We start from the raw sequence: 17174 nt of genomic DNA on the forward strand, positions 1-17174 counted from the left end.
GTACTCCTATCCCCAAAATAGAAAAGGTCTCATAACTTAAGACAAATAGTTCAATTTAAAAATAGACAAAAAATATGAACACTTGGCAGATACACAAATGGTTAATGAGCAGTTGAAAAGATGCTCAACAACATGAGGCATTAAGGAAATGTAAATAAAACCATAAGGACATACTGCAACACGATCCCAAGAACGGCTAATGTTAAAAAGGCTGACAATAGAAAATGTTGGTAATGACGTGCAGCAACTGATTCACTCATGTTACTAGGAGCAAACAGCTTGGTAAATTCTTAAACAGTTAAATGTACATTTATTTATCACTGTATGTCCACAAATTCTACTCTTAGGTATGTAACTCAATAGGAACGATAATGTATGTCTACACAAAGACTGTATTTGAAAGTTCATGGCAGTTTTATTCATAATAGTCAAAAACTACAAGCAATTTGAGGTGCCTGGGTGGTTCAGTCGGTTAAGCATCCGACTCTTGATTTCGGGTCAGGTCGTGATCTCGTGGTTAGTGAGTTTGAGTCCTGCATCAGGCTCTGCACCTTAGTGCTTGAGATTCTCTCTCACTCTCTCTCTGCCCCTCCCCTGCTTGCTCTCTCTCTCTCTCTCTCAAGATAAATAAATAAACTTAAAAAAAAAAAAAAAACTAGAAGCAACTCAAATGTATATCAACAAGTGATTGGATAAACAAATTGAGGTATATACATACAATAGACTTACTCAACAATAAAAAAAAAAAAACTACTGATATAAACAACATGGATGAACCTCAGAAAACATACTAAGCAAGGGAAGGCTAAAGCAAAAGAAATCAAAATTGCAAATCTGTAATTCCATGTAAATAAAATTCTAGAAGAGACTAATCTATATTGACAAAAAGCAGATCATTGGTTGTGTAGAACTAGCAGTAGGGATTGACTGCCAGAAAAGGAGCTTAAAAGGTAATTTCTGAATATTGAAGATGTTCTACATTTTGATTGTGGTAGTGATTACACAAATGTGTGTGTGTGTATGTCAAAACCTACTAAATGATACACTTAAAATGGATGCATACAGGGCACCTGGGTGGCTCAGTCAGTTGGGCATCTGACTTTGGCTCAGGTCATGATCTTGCAGTTCGTGGGTTCGAGCCCCGTATCAGGCTCTGTGCTGACACCTCAGAGCCTGGAGCCTGCTTCAGATTCTGTGTCTCCCTCTCTCTCTCTCTCTCTGCCCCTCCCCCACTTATGCTCTGTCTCTCTCTCTCAAAAATAAACATTAAAAAAATTAATTAAAAAAAATGATGCATACGTTGTTTGTAAATTATACTCCAATAAGGTTAATGCAAAATAAAAATACAGATGATGTAATATATCAAGATAATCTTATTAACATATACACATTTATTCATTTATGTATATATGTATCAACAAGTGAATGAATAAACAAATTGAGGTATATACATGTATAAATACACATACATATATACACACTGGTATACTACACACACATACACACACACACACACATATATATATTTCTCTCAAGATAATAATTGCCTTGAAGAGCACTACCCAATACAACTTTTTCAATGATGAAAATTTCCTATATGCTGCACTATATGATGGCCACTAGCTGCATACAGTTATTGAACGCTTATTAAAATGTGGCTAAAGTGACTGTAGAACATGATTTTTAATTTTATTTAATTTTGGTTAATTAAAATCTAAATAGCCATAGGTGACTAAGGCTTCAACACTGGACAGAATGGCCCTTAACAAAGACTGAGAAAAGATTTCTTTACATGTTTTTTTGGCATATTACTCTTTCTTCCACTTACAATAGTTAATTATAGAAATGGGGAGGGGCGCCTGGGTAGCTCAGTTGGTTGAGCGTCCAACTTCAGCTCAGGTCATGATCTCACAGCTTGTGAGTTCGAGCCCCGCATCAGGCTCTGTGCTGACAGCTCGGAGCCTGGAGCCTGCTTCAGATTCTGTGCCTCCCTCTCTCTCTGCCCCAACCCACTCGCATTCTGTGTCTGTCTCTCTCAAAAATAAATAAACATTAAAAAAAAAAAAAGAAAAAGGGGGAATACAGATGGGCTGATGGTAGAGAACTGTATAATATGGGGAAGATACTTAGAAGTGAGTAAGGGAAGAAACAGAGAAGAAATAAAAAAGAAAAAAACATGATTAAAATGGTGTTTACATGGAGAGATAAAAGAATGTGTAGCCAGCAAACCATAGGAGCAACAGATCATATGAGATTTAAAGGTCTTTTTTGACCATTTTAAACAGTTTCATAGATATAAAGATTACCCACCATATATGATGTTTCCTTAAGTAGAAAACCATAATCATTCCCATTAAGGTCTATATCCTACTCTATGTAGATTCCATCTTCTAAAAGGCTGTAAATATATTAAACTATGATACACAATAGGACATAATGGGTGTATCTCTGACCAAAGAGTCAGGGAACTAAGATTCGGTGCAACTAATCCAACTGATTGCCAATTAACATCTCATCTAATATCTCTGGTTACCAATTTCTTTGCTGATTAAATGAGAGGGCCCCATCATAATTTAAATGCTAGGATCCAACAACAGTAGTACAAAAAGGCTTTTGCTAGGTGCAGAATAATATTTTAATAACAGCTTATCCTACAAATGCCATTCAGTAAACTGTCTACCCCATTATGAGCATTTTTAAAAAATTATGAGAATTGAATATAAACCAGTAAGTCCAACACTATGTAAAAGATTAGGAAAAGCTCCATTGATAAACATTCCAAATTTCTCCACAGTAGTTTATTCATGACAACCAATGGGCTCATTACACTAAAGAAAGAATCCCATATCGACAATCCACAATACTATGTCACTTTCAGACTATCTTTAAAGCTTAATAAGAAAAAAATACACGCATACACACACACACACCCCAGAATAAAATTATAGTTACATAGAAGGTATTAACTCAGTTGCAGCTTGAGATTGACACAGAGAGATGTATCTTTGTGCTTTAGAGCACCTGAGTCATTGTTACGTTAGAATACATGAAGAGAATGGTACTCTTGAAGTCCAGCAGGATACTATAAGAAAAAATGAAACAATGTTTAACATATAAAAAAGAAAACATTTTTACCAATCACTTTAAGAGAAAAATATGCTTGAATGTATTACTTTCACTTGAGAGTACATTCAGCTTTATAGTGAACATAAGTCTCACTGAAACTGTAATTCCATTCTTCCCAATAATTTTTTTTCCTGTGACAATATATGACAGATGGCATTCACTTAACTCTTACTCAAGAAAACATTACAATGCAAGTTAATGAACATGACATTAATATAGAGATAAATTTAAGTTTGCACTCATTTATTAAGCAAATTTTGGCACTGACAATAACTTGAAATACACATCAAGAGTTTGAGACACTAAAGTTTAGAATTATTCTAACAGATCAAGAAATAGGAATGGAACTTTTAATTAATTATCTAATTCCTTGTTCCAGACCTCCCAGGATTTCAGTATGCTAAAAATTAAATGTTTACCTCAAGATTCTGCCATCATATACAGATTAAAACACTTTCCTTTTGTTTTTATTTCTAAAAAATGTTCAAGAATTAGTTTGTTTTAATGATCTACTCATCTGGAAATATAGTTTCTTTCTGGAATTATTTGTTGTTAAAATCTGATACTTTGGTTAATTCTTATGAGCTGTTTAGAATATTATAGTAAATTCCATGAAGACAACCAGTAGTCAAAATACAGAGTCAAGGTAAATAATAAAGCAGAACATGGTTAATACAGATGTAAGGGTGGTTATTTAAAACTTGGGAAGTATACGGTTTATGTTACACTTTTTATAGTGTCATAACAAACTCTACATACTGAATAAGGCAAATTCTTACTACCTCAAAATAGATGACATGACATCTGGAGGCCTAGAAGCCCTAGACCTATTTACTTAATTCCACAAATGGAAACTAACCAAACTGCTCTTTGAAAGGTAAGGCAGGATAGCCTTATACCTTTATTTCCCTTTCAAATAATATGGTTTTCGAATAAACATAATTGGTTTGTTTAATAAATTATCCACCTACCAATTTTCTTGTCAGTTCAACAATGTGGTTTCTTTAAAATTTACAGCATTCTTTTGTTCCAAACTCTGGCACCTTTTTCTTTCATTGAGTTTTTGATGAATCACCCAAAAACATGTTCTATACTATTGTTCTACCAATGGCAGGCAACCACAAGGCAACAATCAATACCTCCTTTTCAACTCCATCTTTATTTTATCTGGTCCAATGAAAAAGCTGCAATATCTATACTAAACCAAACAATGATATATTTTTGTGTACTTGCTCAGAAAAAAGAGCAGTCATTTAAAATTTCCAGAATATTTCTAATGTTCTCTTTGAAGTTGGTTATTAACAGTTATTTTGTTAAGGCATAACTTTGTGAGTAACTTATAAAACTGACACTCATGAATGGTAATTTTAAAACTACCAATAACATTCAGATGTTTATGAATATTATTGTAGGGGCGCCTGGGTGGCGCAGTCGGTTAAGCGTCCGACTTCAGCCAGGTCACGATCTCGCGGTCCGTGAGTTCGAGCCCCGCGTCAGGCTCTGGGCTGATGGCTCAGAGCCTGGAGCCTGTTTCCGATTCTGTGTCTCCTTCTCTCTCTGCCCCTCCCCTGTTCATGCTCTGTCTCTCTCTGTCCCAAAAATAAATAAACGTTGAAAAAAAAAATTTAAAAAAAAAAAAAAAGAATATTATTGTAGTCATAAGATGAAATATTATGGTCATTAAAAATAATCAGATTATGTAAGTAACACCAAAAAATGTACAAACAAAATTCAGAAAAGAGGACTCAGTACAATTCTTAATTTGTTAAAAATAAAAAATAAAAGGCAAATTATACATCACATTCACACAGAAAACTATAGAAGAAAAACCTTCAAAATATCAACAGTGATTAACCCTGAATGGTTATTTTCACTTTTTATGCTTTCTATAGATAGTAGTTTTTCTGTCATAGATACAATGCTTTATAAAGAAGAAAATAATAAATGGGTATTTCCATAAAAGAACTACAGCCTATAAAAAGAAAGGGTACTAAAAATCCCCAAGAATACTCAGATTTCAGTTACACACAAAAATTAATCTGTACTGGGTATCAGATAACACCCTATCAGGGAAATAAAGTGTCCCATTGTTCTTAGAGCTTCTGCTAAGAAGAATCAATTCAAGGAGGCCACCATCTAAGAGAAAGAATAAACAGACTGTTAACTGTTTTGGGTTATATACCTCAAAATTAAAGGCTAGGTTCTATTTTTCCATGTAGAAATTATGGACATGATGGTACATTACAAATGTACCTATGTATTACTGCATAAATAAGAAGGGAAGAAAGACCTGGAATACAACACAAAAAATTGTTATTTAACAAGTGCAATTTTTAATAAACAAATTTGAATAAAACATACCAAAATGCTCATGTGACTATAAATTATCTGAAGTGTCAATTTGCTTCTTCAGCACAATATCTGGAGAAAACATACATAACAGGTATATAACAAATGCAATGTAAATAAGTATCTGTCTGTAGCATTCAAACACTTTCATATGCTCATATCTGTCATATAAATATCTCATGATATCTCATACATATTGATAACAATCTGAAAGAAGCTAAGTGTGATAATCGTTTTGAACATAATACATAATTTTAGGTAATAACATTTGGAGATAATTTAATGAGAAGAGATAATATAAATTTGGAGATAATATAAATAATGAGAAGACTTTTTAAAAAAGGAGTATGTTTTTGAAAAGTATAACAATGTGTAGGCCAGTAAAAGGGACAAGTTAGTAAAAGTTTATCAGAAAAGAGTAGTAATCATTTTTCTGCAATTACTTGGTCAAAAAAAACCAATACTTATATTGATTTTATCTACTCTTCATATAATATTGACTTTAAAAAATCCTAACAGGCCACTGGCCTTCTTCTATATATCACTTATTCATTGAATCCTGAGTTACTGAACAGAGACATGTTGCATGAAAAGACAAATAAAGGACAACCATGCTCAACAATAAGAAAACAACCCAATTAAAAAATGAACAGGGGTGCCTGGGTGGCTCTGTCAGTTAAGGGTCCGACTCGTGGCTTCAGCTCAGGTCATGATCTCACGGCTCGTGAGTTCGAGCCCCGCATCGAGCTCTGTGCCAATGGTGTGGAGACTGCTTGGGATTCTCTCTCCCTCTCTCTGCCCTCCCCCACTCACTCTGTCTCTGCCTCTCTCAAAATAAATAAACTTAAAAAAAAATGAACAAAAGATCTGAACAGGCATCTCACCAAAGAAGATATACAGACGGCAACCAAGCTTATGAAAAGATGTTGCACATCATATCTAAAACATTGAGATAGAGGACTACACACTCATTGGAATGGCTAAACTCCAAAAACCTGACAATACCCAAAGTGGCAAGGATATGGAGCAACAGGAACTTTCATTCATTGCTGGAAGGAATGCAAAATGGTACATGCATTCTGGAAGACAGTCTGGCAATTTCCTACAAAGCTAAGCACAGTCTTACTATGTGATCTAGAAATGGCACTCCTAGGTTAACACCCAATTAGTTGAAAATTTAGGTCCACACAAAAACCTGAACACAAATTACAGCTTCATTCAAAACTGCCAATAACTGGAAGCAACAAAGTTGTCCTTCAAAAAGTAAATGGATAAAATGGTACATACATTTATACCATAGAATATTATTTAGAAATAAAAACAAATGAGTTATCAAGGCACAAAAAGACATGGAAGAACCTGAAAGGCATATTGCTTAGTGAAAAAAGCCAATCTGAAAAAGCTACATATGACTTCAATTATATGACATTTTGGGAAAGGCAAAACTACAGGAACAGGAAGACTGGTGACTGCCAGGCCTCAGGGGAAGCAGATAAGGAATGAATAAGCAGAGCTCGGAGGATTTTTAGGGCAGTAAAACTGTTCATTATGATACCGTAATGGTGGATACATGACATTAGGCATTTGTCAAAGACAAATCCTTTTAAAAGGATATCTTGATGATGACACTGATTTAGAGGGTGAGATTTAAAGAAATCCAGGAAAGCACTTAGAAAGTTATTACAATGTTAATAGTAATAACAGTAATACTCATTTTTACTGTGTACTTTTTAGTACCAGATACTTTGTGTGTATTATCTCATTTAAACCTTAGTAGGTCCTATTATCACAAACACATTATAAATGAGAAAATAAGGCACAGTAAGATTAAGCATCTCAAAGTTACATGAGCAAAGATATGGAGATAAAGAGCATGGCCCCATAAGGGACTTTACATAGTTCAGAATTACAGTGGTTTGGGTGGCAAAGATTGAATGGCAAGAGAAGTTGAAGGCTACAGTTAAACACCTTCTACATTATGGTAACAAGGATTTCTTTTTGATAATAAACTACAAATACCATGTGCTTCTCCCATTTATATTTTTCTCCCCTATGAAATACTATACATCCACTTACTCAACATAATTTATGGAGTACCTAATATGTGCCAGTAATTTTGTTAGGTTCTGTTTATACAATGATAACCTAAATGGCCCTGATCATGTCATCATGGAGTTCAGAGCCAAAATTCATTTGCTCCCTTAAACGTACTAGACAAAATCATCTGGGTCCAATCAAAAAGTACATTCCAGTATACCACTTAGTATTTGCAAATATTCATTTACTTATTCCTTCCACAAATATTTATTTAATAAGAATCTATCACGTACCAAGTACTATTTTGGGTTGTTAGTAATAACAACAGCGAATAAAACAAAGCTCCCTGACTTCTTGAAAATAACATTCTATTGAGAAGGCAGGGAAGACTATAAACAAATACATAATAAATTCTGATAATGACAAATGTTATTAAAAAATCGAACAAGAAAACAGTGTTAGCAATGGTGTTTGTAGATAGAGTAGTTAGGAAGGGCCTCTGAGAGGTGTGACCTCTGAGCAGAGTCCTACAGGAAGCAAGTAACCCCTAGTCAGGTATCAAGGAAACTGTTCCAGGCTCTGAGAAAAGCAAATGTGTATGTGTATCTGTAGTTTTAAAATATTTATGTTCCCACTGATAAAAAGCTTTTGCAGATAGAGCAGAGATTTTACGTCATATACCCTTTCATTCGTTCAGCAAGTATTTGCTTTATCTGCTCTATACATGGCACAATAAAAAAGCAATCATTAGATGAAAAATGGAAGGTTTCAATCTCGGATCGCCTAAAATCTGAATAAAAGAGAAAAACACTATGGGAAGAATGCTATATTCTCTCTTCCCACTTCCCAGTCCCTCCTTTACACAACAGACAATAAAAAGAGCATTTGGCTATTATTCATGGTGTCCAAATCTGTGCTAGGTTTTTCAGGATGGTTCCAAATTCACTTTGTGTGGCATCTATCTTGATCCTCAATTTAGGAAATATGCTCACTATTCCTTGAGAGAAAGTAGGAACCGAACCGTACTGACCGAACCAGTGTAACTGTGATGAGTGCCTGAATTAGAGCCTGGGAGTCCTAGCTAGGAGACTGTGGCAGTGGCCAAAAGCAGGCCAAGGAAAGGGTGCCAGACAGGGGCAAGTGCTTTCTAACAGCACAATCGGGTGGTACCTCTGGATCTTACCTTCACTAAGATTCCGACCCGACAGGTTTAACTGGCCGCTCTTCCTCGCTGCCTTTAAAAGCCCCTGGGGTACCGAGGCACCGCAGTCTCTCCTCTCAGCTCTGAAACCCACTCGGGGATCCCGCTCGGCCACTCCCTTCAGGCGCGACATGTTCAAACCCTCAAGTCCAGAGGCAGAGCCCCGCGCGTGACGCTTAAAGGTGGCGCCCGCGTGTCAACCCGCCCCTGTCGAGAGCGCGCGCTCCGCGCGCTGTGCTCGTGGCCTTGAGCTGGGCCTTAGCTCTCGCCGGCGCGGCCCCGATGTCGTCACCGCCAGCGCCTGGGCTGGAGGGTAGAGGAGCCTTTCCCGTTGCCGGTGCCGGCCTTGTGTCTTGGAATTACTTTGCTCAAGTAAGTGCGCTTAACGGACTGAAGAGGGACTTTGGGCTTTATTGTTTGTACTGTTACTGCGACTCCAACCTACTCTTCTGGGCTCCCGCCTTGGCCAGGGTGTCGGGGAAGGATAACCTTTCCTCGCCTGGCCTGAACGTGGGCCTTGACCAAAACTTGAGACCTGGGCGCGGTCTTCAGCCTCTCTGGACCCTAGCCTGTGTTTGTCGTTTGTAGTGGTGGCGCCGGACATCCGTCTGGCGTAGAAGATAAAACAGATTTCTGTTCTTCGCGCATATACCGCGATTCCTAGAATTCGTGCAGCTTCCCTGTTGTTGTATTTAGTTTATAGCCCAGCATAGGAGGTAGCGTGAAATGGAAGGGCTGGCATCAGACAAGGAAAAAGAAAGATCAATGATAAATGTTCTCTCTACTGGACAGTTTACGGAGATAAGCCGAGGCGCAAACATTAGTGTATTGAAAACAGCTTGGACTTTGAGGCGCAGGAGATGTGAGTTCGAATGGAGCTGCTTCTGTAGCTTACCAGCTGGGTAACTAACTGTAGGCAGTTTGACCGTTTTTAAAGTTTACTCCTTTTTCATGAATTTAGGGATAATTCCTCTCTCATTCGTTTTTTTAAATAATTAAGTGAAGATAGAACTTTAAATATTGAGCGTTTGGAGAGGAAAGGGACTCCAGGATAGAAGATAAAATTTTATTCAATAAGTCGGTTTTCCTGGATAGTTTTTCCCTGAAATGTACACCTGTATTGATTGATTCAACAAATAATAAGGAAGTCATCATCTTCAGTCCTGTGCTGGGTGCTAGACTTTTCTTTTGGCTGAAGTGATTTTGTTCTAAAAAGCATGCACATAACCGGGAAATCTCCAAACCCTCCATCAACTCGGCTGCGAACCAGGAGAATTTTGAAAAGTGCGATGACGGCCCACTGACAAATTCTGCAGCCAGAGTCCAGGTTCTTGCTACCTGTAAAATTCGGTTTTTAACCCCCTCTCGCTCTGTATTCTTCTTAGTTCTTTGGAGTCCTTTACACTGAAAGTGAGTAACAGCTAGGTACCAGTAGTTACACTACCAACGAAGGAGAGTGGGTATTAATGCAAGGATCGTAATGAGCCTCCTCCGCAGCCCAAGTTTATCTTGACAGTAATGATGATTGTCACCTTACTAAGTGCCAGTCACAGTGCTAATAATATCTCCTTTGCTCTTATTTAGCACAATAACTATTTTTGCAGGTGAAGAAATTGAGGCTAAAAGGGATTAAGAAACTTGCTGGAGGTCACAAGTTTCTGTAAGTGGTATGGTCAAGAACGTGAACCTAGTTCTCTCTCCAAAATCTTTCTTGTTTATCATTATGACTTGCCTAGTGGCTTTTATTTCATCATTTTCAACACCTTTATCCTAGAACCATTTTAAGGGACACTTCAGTTATGTTTTAAAGGAGGCTTTTTATATTAGAGAAAACACTTTTTCTCTTTCATAGGATTTAACAGCCTTTGGAGGGTGAATTACTCAAGTATAAAAGTTTACAGTAACCACCTCTCCCCTACCATAGATTCTTTTTTTCAATATTTTTTAAAAGAATGGGCAAGGTATAATATTTTCATTTATTGTGCTTCTATGTGAAGTTAAATATTTCATTATTGACATATAATTATAATAAACATTGCTGCACTTTGTATAAGAAGAACGTAATTCTGCTTAATGGCAAAGTAATTCTGAAAACTCCCAAGTGACCATGTACTTGTGGTAAACTTCAATAGATATAAACTGACAGAAGTAAACATTATACTAGTATGTATCTATAGTAAACTGTATATTGTACTGTGTACCAAGTGCAGATTAAGTAAGTGAGGGTGAAAATTATTACCTCACACAGAAAAGTTACATATTTTATCTCAAATTGATAGAAACTGAAAGCTTATCAACTTGAATTGAGCTCCTTTATGAGAGAGTATAGTTTTATATACATACATATATGTATGTGTTTATATTCATGGGACTTAGCAATTTATAGCAGTTGTATTACTTTTGGAAGAATGCATTACAAACAAAAAAGCCAATCCTTTTTCAACTTGAGCATTTCAGCAAAAGCATTTACTTTAAAAAAAATTGGATTTTTAAAATAATATGAAATGGATGTCTCCTGTGCAGGGGCAGGCATCTACTGAATAATTACCTTTTGAAACAGAATTTGCCAGAATTCTGCACTTATTATATTCATCTTAATAAGGTAATGGAAAGTTTCTCTCTTGTATTTTGTTTGCCAGATGAAAAAAAAAAAAAAAAGAAAGAAAGAAAGTGATTATCTTCTTTGCCAAATGAAAAAAGAAAGTGAAGAAACAAAAAATATAGGAGCCTAAGAATTCCATCAGCCAGAGATGCCTAAGTGGTTCATTTGGTTAAGCATCTGACTCCTGAGTTCGGCTCAGGTCATGATTTCATGTTCTGTGGGATTGAGCCCAGCATGTGGCTCTGTACTGAGCGTAGGGCCTCCTTAGGATTCTCTCTCCTTTTCCCCTGCCCCTCCCCTGCTTGTGCACACATGCACAGTTGCTCTCTCTCTTCTCTCTCTCCCTCTCAAAATAAATGGATAAACTTTATTAAAAAAGTACACCAGCCAAAAATGCTGTTACGTTTCGTAACAGAAAGTAAACTATTATCAAAGTAAGATAGAGTGGCATGTCTCTACCATTAAAATTTAATAAGACATTTTCAGACATATCCATATTACTCTTAAGAACATTGCTACATGTTAGATTTTTTCTTTTTTTTTACCTATATCTATGTCTCTATACCTATTATCTCTATTATCTATCTATCTATCATCTATTATCTACGTACATATGTATGTATGTATGTATCTATCCATCTGTTTATCTAATCCATCAAACTAGAGATAAAGAGAAAGCTGAAAACTAATGCAGGCAAGGTTTCTATGTTTAAATCTTGAAGAGAATTCCTTTTTCTTCGCAAAATCTGTCTTTGCTTTTAAGGCCTTCAACCAACTGGATGAAGCCCACACACATTGCGGAAGGTAAAGTGCTTCACTCAAAATCTACTGATTTGAATGTTAATTACAACTTAAAAAAATATTTTTACAGCAACATCTAGAGTATTATTTTATCAAACAACTGAGCGCTATAGCCAAGCCAAGTTGACCCATAAATTAACCATTATAGGAGACACTGAATTTTTAATCAGGAGAGAGACAAGGTAAGTTTTTTCTTCCAGAAGTTAACTTTGGGGATGAACCCAGGGAAGAAAGAGCATGTATGAAGACGGGAGGTATCTCCCTAGGAAGATGATGCATGAATACAGATGAGAGATGACACTGGATTGTTCCTGTTTTGATCAAGAGGACTATCTAGGAGTTTGAAGGATGTAAAGGAGGCAAGATTAACAAGAGTGGGTGAGGATTACATATTTGATGTAGAAGGTAACAAAAGGAAGGCATCAAGAATAACCACTATCCTTCCATAGTTAATTTGATTTTAAAATGGAAGCCTTTCTACTCTTTCTTTTTTTTCTTTACATTTTTTTTGAATATATGAAATTTATTATCAAATTGGTTTCCATACAATGCCCAGTGCTCATCCCAACAGATGCCCTCCTCAATACCCATCACCCACCCTCCCCTCCCTCCCACCCCCCCATCAGCCCTCAGTTTGTTCTCTGTTTTTAAGAGTCTCTTATGCTTTGGCTCTCTCCCACTCTAACCTGTTTTTTTTTTTCCTTCCCCTCCCCCATGGGTTCCTGTTAAGTTTCTCAGGATCCACCTAAGAGTGAACACATATGGTATCTGTCTTTCTCTGTATGGTTTATTTCACTTAGCATAACACTCTCCAGTTCCATCCACGTTCCTACAAAGGGCCATATTTCACTCTTTCTCATTGCCACGTAGTACTCCATTGTGTATATAAACCACAATTTCTTTATCCATTCATCAGTTGATGGACATTTAGGCTCTTTCCATAATTTGGCTATTGTTGAGAGTGCTGCTATAAACATTGGGGTACAAGTGCCCCTATGCATCAGTACTCCTGTATCCCTTGGGTCAATTCCTAGCAGTGCTACTGCTGGGTCATAGGGTAGGTCTATTTTTAATTTTTTTAGGAACCTCCACACTGTTTTCCAGAGTGGCTGCACCAGTTTGCATTCCCACCAACAGTGCAAGAGGGTTCCTGTTTGTCCTCATCCTCCAGCATCTATAGTCTCCTGATTTGTTCATTTTGGCCACTCTGACTTGTTAGATTTTTTTCAAAGCTGAAAGGTACAGTAGGTAAGATGGATTTACTGAGGCAAAAGAGAAACAGTAGTAAAGGAAAATGGCATTAATTTCTGCAAAATTTTTAAGCACATTTGTTTAAAAAATATTACCAACTAAGAGCAATGTGAATTTGCTTTTCAGACATTTCTAGGATGTGTGTGTGTGTGTGTGTGTGTGTGTGTGTGTGTGTGTGTGTAAATTAAGAGATTTAGATGTAGCCTACTTTGAATTAGTATTGTTTATCTTTCAGAATATTGCCTAATCAGTGAGAACTGCTATCTTATTGTAAAGTTATTGAGAGAGCATTTCGCTTTTTAACACTGTTGTTATTGATTGGAATTGTTGAACCTAACATATATTGCTTATTAAATGTTTTCTTAAGTTGAATTTTTTACATTTTAATATACTTACTACTCAAATTTTTTCTGTTTGTCCCTTCCTCTGTCAGTAAGTTATTTTATTTTATGTTTTTAAAGTCTTTATTTATTTATTTTGAGAAAGAGAGAGAGAGAGGCAGAGAGGGGGGAGAGAGAGAATCCCAAGCAGGCTCCACACTGTAAGCACTGAGCCCGATGTGGGGCTCAATCTCACTAGCCATGAGATCTTGACCTGAGCCCAAATCAAGAGTCAGACACTTAACCTACTGAGCAACCCAGGTGCCCCGTCAGTAAGTTATTTTAAATGATCAAAATTGAGAGCAAATTATATAGGACAGGGGCTCTCCATGTTTTAAATATTCAACTTTTCAGATGTTTGTTACCCACGTCTTTCAGTTTTCTTTAAAAATTTCATTTTGCAGTTTCACGTTTGTTTTCCATTTATGCCTATAACTACCAACTTTTAAACATTCTATACTATTTCATTGAAGACAGTACATATTTTGCATTTTTATTCATAGTTTTAAATCTGGATTTGAATTGTATTTTGTTGTAATAACAACAAAATTTTTGGTAATTTTTTCTGATGGAGAGAGTGCATTTTATTTTAGGAAATTCATTTGTATGTTCCCTGTGCTTTTTCACTTTTGAGTCATAAAGCAGTGAGCTTGTTCTAGGTAGTTTAATATTTGATTCAAGTGTTGGGTCTTATATTTCCCTCTACTTTCAATAGAAGAGAATTTTGGTCCACCAGCTTTAGGAAACTATCATTTTCATCTTTTATTTATTTTTTTTATTTTTTTTTAATGTTTATTTATTTTTGAGACAGAGAGAGACACAGCATGAACGGGGGAGGGGCAGAGAGAGAGGGAGACACAGAATCGGAAACAGGCTCCAGGCTCTGAGCCATCAGCCCAGAGCCTGACGCGGGGCTCGAACTCACGGACCGCGAGATCGTGACCTGGCTGAAGTCGGACGCTTAACCGACTACGCCACCCAGGCGCCCCTTTTATTTTTTTTTTTTAATTTTTTTTTTTCAACGTTTATTTATTTTTGGGACAGAGAGAGACAGAGCATGAACGGGGGAGGGGCAGAGAGAGAGGGAGACACAGAATCGGAAACAGGCTCCAGGCTCCGAGCCATCAGCCCAGAGCCCGACGCGGGGCTCGAACTCACGGACCGCGAGATCGTGACCTGGCTGAAATCGGACGCTCAACCGACTGAGCCACCCAGGCGCCCCTCATTTTCATCTTTCAAAAAGGCTTTTACATGCTAGTGTTTTTCCTGTGAAGAAAAGTGGAGGAACTAATTAAAAAATACATTTTTTAAAATCCTTATTACTATTAGTTTTATTTTTTGGTTTATTTCCTTTCTATTGAGAAAAAGCTGAATGGGTGGTTATAAAGCAGTCTTTCTTCTGTCATTAAATAAAAGGCACTATGGTATTGTTTATTGTTTTTTCTAAAATCAGCTGAGATTGTTTCCCATTATTCCCAGTGATTCCTACTCCTAACCTTTTTTTTTTTTTTTTAATTTTTTTTTTCAATGTTTATTTATTTTTGGGACAGAGAGAGACAGAGCATGAACGGGGGAGGGGCAGAGAGAGAGGGAGACACAGAATCGGAAACAGGCTCCAGGCTCTGAGCCATCAGCCCAGAGCCTGACGCGGGGCTCGAACTCACGGACCGTGAGATCGTGACCTGGCTGAAGTCGGACGCTTAACCGACTGCGCCACCCAGGCGCCCCCTTACTCCTAACCTTTAATAGCTATTTTCTTGCTCATTTTTCCAAGATTAATGTTTCTCTGACTGAAAATATTAATTTTATAGGGTTTAGGAATTTGTCTGCTTTAAAGTAGTAAAGTAATACAGAGAGAAAATTAGGGCACCAAATCCTAGAGTGTGCTTTATAATATCATTCTATCTTTATATTAATACATACAAAAGCACTAGTAAATAAATCTGTTTAAACATGGTTGGTTTTTTTCCCCAATGTTTATTTTGGAAAGAGAGAGACAGAGTGTGGCAGGGGAGGGGGAGAGAGAGAGGGAGACACAGAATATGAAGCAGCCTCTAAGCTCTGAGCGGTCAGCCCAGAGCCTGACCTGGGGCTTAAATCCACGAACCATGAGATCATGACTGGAGCCGAAGCCGGACGCTTAACCAACTGAGCCACCCAGGCCCAACCCCTAAAAATTGGTTTTAGTAAAAATCCACTGTTTTAAAATTTGACTTTATATCACCCCTGCTGACAGTTTTGTTCCGTTGAATTCAGCTTGCAGCTTCATTTGCTCAATACTTTAAGAAAAAAAAAGAGTAAAATTACATGATTATACATGGCGTATATTGTTCTATATGAACAGTTTTTATAAGGTTTTAATAAGACAAGATATATGGTCACTGAGACTTTTTTCTTAGTGTCAACTTAAGTTGATAAGAAAGAAATATAAGGATGATTTGATAGTTTGTTGATAATCACAATCAATAGATTTTTATTTAAAAATTTGATACTCAGATTTCAAGACAGAATATTTATACTCACAACTGAAATTAAGATAAACACTAGTTTAACTTTAAGAACTTTTAAGACTGTCCACAATTTTTTCCCCATCGGTTTTTTTTCCCCATCATTTAAAATATCACAGTTACGTATACTTCAATAATTTGAAAGGTACCATCATTGGGATGTTAAAATACTAGTGAACATTTAAATACCTGGTCCTGGGGTGCCTCGGTGACTCAGCCAGTTAAGCATCTGGCTCTTGATTTCGGCTCAGGTCACAATCTCATGGATCACAAGATCGAGCCCTGTGTTGGGATGTGTGCTAACAGCACAGAGCCTAATTGGGTTTCTCTCTTTTCCTCTGTCTCTGTCCCTCTCCCACTTGAGCTCTTTCTCTCTCTCAAAATAAGTAAATAAACTTTTTGAAAAAATAAATACATGCCTATGTACATACATACATATCTGGTCCCTACATGGCAAATCTGTGAACCCAGCTTTGTTCTTCATCATTCTGGAGATACATGTTTTGCCCTCATTACTGAATTTACGTAGTTAATACGGCTTTGATTATTTTCCATTTTAGAGAGACTGACCTTTTTTGTTTTTAATTCATTTCCAAGAAAGTTACTTTTCCACCATCTCTTCTATCCAAAATAATTATTTGATCAACATCTCTGTGTTTTTAGACCTTAATGTGAGCTAATTGCAGTTCATAGTTACAGTTTCAAGTGACTGGAATGGCATTTGGGAAAAAGCATTATGGTCTTTAGCTTATCGTTTGTCAGGAATTCAGATGGTCTCATGTACTTAGTAATATTTTCCTTTTTTTTTTTTTCCTGTGCTTTGGTCATTTGATGGTCTGTTGCTCTAACCCATGTCATAGTACTTTTAAGATTAATCAAGCATATATGCAATTGCTTATGTCTTTTAAAAATAAGAATAC

At 36.7% G+C, this 17174-nt stretch overlaps 2 protein-coding genes across 5 annotated transcripts in view; one reads left to right on the top strand and one right to left on the bottom strand.

The window, feature by feature from the left end:
• Positions 1-8900, bottom strand: part of LRRC40 (leucine rich repeat containing 40) — a 48253-nt gene extending 39353 nt beyond the window's left edge. For 2 of the 3 annotated variants that reach the window (XM_086717267.1, XM_025935403.2), the window contains exon 1: positions 8696-8899. In XM_086717267.1, coding sequence (XP_086573393.1) covers positions 8696-8846 — 151 coding nt within the window. In that variant the 5' untranslated portion in view covers positions 8847-8899. Of the gene's footprint in view, positions 1-8695 lie in introns of all 3 variants that reach the window. The other variant, XM_086717268.1, reaches the window with a different exon arrangement.
• A 42-nt stretch (positions 8901-8942) lies between these two features.
• Positions 8943-17174, top strand: part of SRSF11 (serine and arginine rich splicing factor 11) — a 45234-nt gene continuing 37002 nt past the window's right edge. Inside the window, exon 1 of one of the 2 annotated variants that reach the window (XM_086717271.1) lies at positions 8943-9085. The gene's annotated coding sequence lies outside the window, so the exon portion shown is untranslated. The remainder of the gene's footprint in view (positions 9086-17174) is intronic. The other variant, XM_086717272.1, reaches the window with a different exon arrangement.

The sequence above is a fragment of the Puma concolor genome, chromosome C1 (assembly GCF_028749965.1).
Source record: "Puma concolor isolate L17-30 chromosome C1, mPumCon1.1.hap2, whole genome shotgun sequence".
Lineage (NCBI taxonomy): Eukaryota > Metazoa > Chordata > Mammalia > Carnivora > Felidae > Puma > Puma concolor.